We start from the raw sequence: 5,936 nt of genomic DNA, 5'->3' as shown, positions 1-5,936 counted from the left end.
GGATGGTCTCGAACTCCTGACCTCGTGATCTGCCTGCCTCGGCCTCCCAAAGTTTTGGGGTTACAGGCCTGAGCCATGGTACCCGGCCTGTTGTTTTTTTTGAGATGAAGTCTTATTGTGTCACCCAGGCTGGAGTACAGTGACGTGATCTTGGCTCACTGCAACCTCCACCTCCTTGGTTCAGGTAATTCTCGTGCCTCAGCCTCCTGAGTAGCTGAGACTATAGGTGTGTACCACCACACCTGGCTAATTTTTGTATTTTTAGTAGAGGCAGGGTTTCATCATGTTGGCCAGGCTGTTCTCAAACTCCTGACCTTGTGATCTGCCCACTCAGCTTCCCAAAGTGCTGGGATTACAGGCGTGAGCCACCACGCCCGGCCGTGAGTTGTTGGATTTTTATAACAATGACATTTATATGCTTTTTGACTCAATTCTGGTGATGGCGGGTCCCACCATGGCCATACTGTCCACTTTTGTCCTCATCTGGGATGTTGAATCCTCCTCCGCGTCAGGAAGAGCCTGCAGACCAAGGCAGAATCTGGGACTGTGCCATGCTCTTCCTCATTATCTCCAGGGGACTTTTACCATGGGGTAGCTTCCCCACCCCAATTCTGATTCCCCAATTGAAGAGAGAGCCTTGCCGGTGGAAAAGACATCAGCTGAAACATCAGGAAAGCTGCATCTTCATTCTACTACCAACAATGACACACATCAATAAAATGCTGGCCAGTCCTTACTAGCTTGGTTCTAAGAATCGAATAGGACTGTGGATATGAAAGTCGTTTGTAAAGCCATGAGCTCTATACTAACGTCAGGATTTACTGATCTAATGAAGAGCTCCCGAGGGAATCTCTAGGGAACACTTTTACTCTCTACCCCTGACTCCCAGGGAAGTTTTGAGGAATGACTGTGGCTTTGCAGATATACTTTTTTAAGAGGCCACTCAGCTCTAAGAAGCCTCCCGAGGCTTTGAAAAAGAAAAAAGACTTCTCTCTTCCTTTCTCTTCCTTTCTCTGCCATTGTGGTGTGTGCTTTACTTCACTTCGGCCATGTCTTCTCACAAGACTTTCAGAACTAAGCGATTCCTGGCCAAGAAACAAAAGCAAAATCGTCCCATTCCCCAGTGGATTCTGATGAAAACTGGTGATAAAATCAGGTACAACTCCAGAAGGAGACATTGGAGAAGAACCAAGCTGGGTCTATAAGGAATTACACATGAGATGACACACATATTTATGCTGTCTGAAGGTCACAATCGTGTTACCAAATCAAGCTGAAGATGTCACTGCTATCTGGAGAATTTTGAGCAGAATTTCCTCTCTGAATCTGTTATGAACGCATTGGTTGGCTGGATTCAGTAATAAATATGTGACACCTTTCAAAAAAGACAGAAAGAGAGAAAAAGAAAAGAGCCTTGCTGAATGTTGTAAGTGAGCAAAGCATCCCAGTCCTTCAGTGTTAGAGAACTGGAGAGTGAGGGCCTCCTGGGACCACGGCTCAGGCAGATGAGAGGACCCATAGTCTCTGCTGCCCATGTCAGCCCCTGACATCTAATACTCCTTCCCTGTCTATCTGCCCTGGTGGAGTGGGCTTAGAGGCCTCCCCTGCCAGCTAGGGCTGTTGAATCTGCTCTTCCTCCTGCTTCCATAAGCGGCCTCTCCACCCCCATGCCCCATCTTTAGACCACAGTTTCTGACCCTAATGCCTAGAGTTGGTAAATCTTTGTTCTTCATGGTGACTGGGAGGTAGAAAGAACACCACCTGTGTACCCCAAAGACCTGGGTTTGGATCTTGATCTCACCCCTTTTCTTCCTGTCTCAACTTAAGTAAGGTATCCACTCTCCCTGAGCAATGCTTTTCTCATTTATGAAATAGAAATAGCAATGCCCACTTTGTTGGGAGGGATTTGTTAAACTGTAGCTATAGATAGAACACTCAACAGATGTTAGAGTCGGGAATAACGGCGCGGCTCCGGATCGCATCTGGTAGGTGACCTCCAGAGCCCTGTCCCAGGAGAGTCTACAGAGAGGAAAAGAGGAGACATACCTGGGGTCTAGGCTGAATAAAGCACCTTCCTTGTCTACCCTTTGCCTTCTAGAGACCCCCTCTTACTTATGGTATTTTCTATGGTATTTTCAGTTTTGCATCGCACAAGAGGGATTTACCTGCGGTGGCGGCTTTGGGACCCTCCTTGTTCCTCCCATGGAAAGGCTACACTTGATCTTTTCCAGAAAGCTCGTTCTGTCCTGTGATACGGCCAATGGGGAGCAACTGCATACTGGCTGGGGGCCTCAGGAACCCATTCCAGGAAGCTCCTGAAGGAAGTAGTGGATCTCATTGGATCTACGAGTGAAAGGTCTGCAGGACTTGTAGGAGGCTCACCTGGACAATCTGGGCTGGTGGAAGAGCCTTGGATAGGGCTCAAGGAGGAGGGACTCTGTGGAAGCAAGGAGGGGGCTCCGTGCCCTCTGGGGCAAATCCCATTTCTGACGGCAAACCCCAGGAGAAACCGAACAATGCTGTCTCTGGCTGGGCACTTGTATAAAATGTGTATGCCATCCTGTGACTGTGAATGACAGTACTTTAGCCCCTTAAAACCTATGTACGAGCAGGACATGAGGGGCAGGCAGGACAGAGGAGGGCAGGAGGGGTTCATCAGTTGACTATGAGGATTTCTCAGAATCGTTAGCTACGTTGTTTGGTTCAGGCTGTACTTTTGCAGATACTGTGTCTGTGTTTCACATGTAAATCGGTCTTTTATCTACTATGGGGCTATAGATTCAGCCCAGGCTGTAGCAAATCATCCCTGGGTCAGAAACCCAGGTTGAAATTCACCAATAAAAAGATTTAATATCCAGGAAATTTCTGTGGATCTTTAGTTTTCTGGGGGCAATAATAATGGGATATGCAAGATACAATTCAAGTGTGTTTGTCTTGAGTGAAAGGCTGAGGTGGTTAGGGGAAGGGGCCATCCTGCACTCAGTTTAAATGGGAAAAGCAAAGTGTCTTGGAGTTTGCCATGGGGCCGCAAGGTGGCAGTGTGGAGCCAAAAGTGGACCTGGCCTGGGCTGCGCTTGACTTGACAGCTCCTGCGGAAGAATTAGGGTAAGGCCCTTTTGCCAAAAATTGCTGAGATCCAGTGCACACTCTTTAACTCTCCTGGAGGATACGAAGCAGTAATGACTCAGGGGGAAGGCTAGGAAAGTCACCCAGGCTCTGAGCTTGTGAGTCCTCAAGTTCCAAAGAGTCTTGGTCCCTCACCTGACCCAGTTCTCCTGAGATACCTGGACATACACTTGGTTCTCTCTAGGCCCACGGAGATTTGGGAAGGGCAAAGAACAAGCGGTTTCTCCTGCAGGGTGAGGAAATGAGTGTAGGAATTCCTACCCAAAAGGCAGCAAGACACACGAGTCAGTGTTTAAGGACCCTAGTAGGACCTCAAAAAGCCACATGAGCTATGGTTACTTTACGGGGTTCTGGTTTAGAATCTGGGGGCATGGATTAGGAGGCCTCTTGAGAGTGCCTCAGAGCCCAGCAATCTGTCCTAATTCCAGAAGCAAAGAAACCCACTGATGTTGAGCATAAAATACCTCCTCACCCTAGTAGGTCTGGTGGCTAACAAGACGCTCATGGAATTTTGCTGCAGTTCCCATGGTGTGCATTTGGATGCTTGCTCTTTTAGAATAAGAACTCATTGAAGACAGGTCATATTTATCATGGTCTATGGGTCTATAGTCCTGGGTCATTGTGAGTATGTAATCAACCATCTACTGGTTGCCAATAGCAAATCAGTTTTTCTGTGCCTTATTATCAGATAATTTTGGAAAAATCTTTGTCCCACGTCCATGGAGAAATCCAGTGCGAAGCAGTATGATTGTTCCCAGGAGGTACCAATCTCCAACATATAACATGGGAGAATGTGACTTCATTGAACTGGAAGCTGTGCTCCTCAAAGGGTGCTTACTCAATACAGGTGACTATCTGTACTGATTTAGAGAGCTCACCCTTGAAGCTCATGGAAATATGACCAACAAAAGGCCATTTTATTTCTAGGTGGCTTGCAATGACTTTGAGGATTAGGTCAAATTGTTAGCTACCCCAATCATTAGCTTACTGGTTCAAACTCCTCAGGAGGCGACATCAGCCTTCCTCTGTACTGGAGGGCATCTGAGCAGTTGTGTGCACTGCTGAAGTTCCAAGCTCTGTAAGTCACTTTGTAGACTCACATGTTCCAATCTACTGTTCAACAACACTCTCCAAGAATGCTTTTACCCTGATGTAAGCAATCAGGGTGGGTTCTAATGTTAGCCTCTGTGATATATTTGCTATCAAATGTATGGGTAACCCCCCTTCTGGGCACCGAGGAAGAAGAGCTAAGCAGACCCCTGGCACAATTAGTGCCTGAAGAATAACTTACTACTCATATACTTCCTTTTATATAATCCTTTTATATGATCATATCTTAGTTTGTAGTCAGAGGACTGTCAACAGCAGACACGGTACAGAGCATGAACTAGGGAAAAATCAGCCATACCAGGACAAGAATCAATGGCCCAGGCAGTAGTGCCCCTGCCTGAAAGGGCATGTGCTACATGGCAGGCCGGCCCTAGCAGCAGCATTCAGTATCGTAAGGATATCCCCTGTATGGCAGGCTTGGAGCAAGAGTCACTCCTCCTGTAACCCAGTTGTAGTATTTTGCGACCAGTTCTTGTGGAAAGCTGGCCTCAGGCCAGCAATCCCACGAACCTCTGAGGGCTTAAAACCCCTCCAGTATAACCGCGCCTCGTTGGCTGCATACCCTGCCAGCTCTCTTGCTACTGTGCTGACTCAAAACATCCTCCTATAGAAAACCTTAGGAGTTGCCTGCCCCTAGATAAGAGATGTTGCACACTGCATCCTTCTTGCTGCACACTGCCCATCCCCATTAGGTCACTCCTTGCCTCGGTGACCTAATGGGGATGGGCCCCTTTTTTATTGCTCACATGATTGTCTTGGCCCTATCACTATCCTTAAGATGACCTCACTCACTACCCTTCCTAACCTACACCTAATAAATACAGATGTGCCTGGACACTCGGGATCTTGCCTGTCTCCGCTTGTGAGTGGCGTTGGCCCCCGAGCCCAGCTGCTCTTATCCAGTCCTTAGGTGTTTTGTCTCCTTATTTCTTGGATCCAGTGCCTCAGCACAGTGATAGGGGACACGCCACGGCCCTAGTAGGGCTGGACCGTACAAAATGTCATATTTCTGAAGCAGAGTTTGTTATAGAGCTTCATCAGATGGTCTATGGTCATTCTGCAGCCTCTGGCTCCCCTGACACCAACTCCCTGCTCCAGAGTATCGCAGCAGCCTCTGAGCTCAGACAGGGACAGTTCTCCAGGCAGTTCCTCTCAGGGCCGTCCCTCAGGCATTTATTGAGAGCCTGCGGCAGGTCAGATCTGTTCCTTTCCCTTCTGCCTTTTCTCCCATCCGTTGATGTGCCACCTTCTTTTCTAAGCTGAGGTCAGAAATCACCTCTTTCTGGGATGTTTTCTGATTAAGCCTGCCTGATTCTAACACCCTGTTCCCCGATCTGTGTGAACATTGATAGGCTCTGGTTTCACTGCTTTGTGCTGTTTGTTACGTGTTGTTTTGTACATGTTCTCTGGCTCTTTCCTGTCCCCACAATTAGGTCATAGATGCCTTGACCACCCCGATGAGCCCAGATGATTAAAGCTTCTTTTTATTGATCTCTCCTCTCAACACTCAAGGCCCGTCCCAGAATTCTGCAGAAAGGAGGCGCTCTGTTTACCCTCTTTGTCCCCTCTCCTGGTGGAAACTGTCTCAGCAGTGTCCTTGGAGTGTCTCTTGGGTGCACTGTGACTTGCCTGAATCACTTCGGCATACTCTTAAATTTTTTTTTTTTTTTTTTTTTTTTTTTTTTTTTTTTTTTTTTTTT

The 5,936-nt window shown here is 47.6% G+C and overlaps 1 protein-coding gene across 1 annotated transcript; it reads left to right on the top strand.

Moving 5' to 3' along the window:
* The first annotated feature begins 304 nt into the window (after window positions 1-304).
* Window positions 305-1,386, top strand: LOC108302077 (60S ribosomal protein L39-like). The gene has a single exon (XM_037737373.1). It carries the CDS (start codon window positions 1,050-1,052, stop codon window positions 1,203-1,205), a length of 156 nt encoding a protein of 51 aa, XP_037593301.1. The 5' UTR covers window positions 305-1,049; the 3' UTR covers window positions 1,206-1,386.
* The last annotated feature ends 4,550 nt before the right edge of the window (window positions 1,387-5,936 follow it).

The sequence above is a fragment of the Cebus imitator genome, unplaced genomic scaffold (genome assembly GCF_001604975.1).
Source record: "Cebus imitator isolate Cc_AM_T3 unplaced genomic scaffold, Cebus_imitator-1.0 Scaffold38, whole genome shotgun sequence".
NCBI classification, from domain to species: domain Eukaryota; kingdom Metazoa; phylum Chordata; class Mammalia; order Primates; family Cebidae; genus Cebus; species Cebus imitator.
This window is presented reverse-complemented; position numbering and strand designations above follow the sequence as displayed.

What these genes read in the sequence shown, in the direction of transcription:
- LOC108302077 (XM_037737373.1), top strand. Translation starts at nt 1,050, where the DNA reads ATGTCTTCTCACAAGACTTTCAGAACTAAGCGATTCCTGGCCAAGAAA.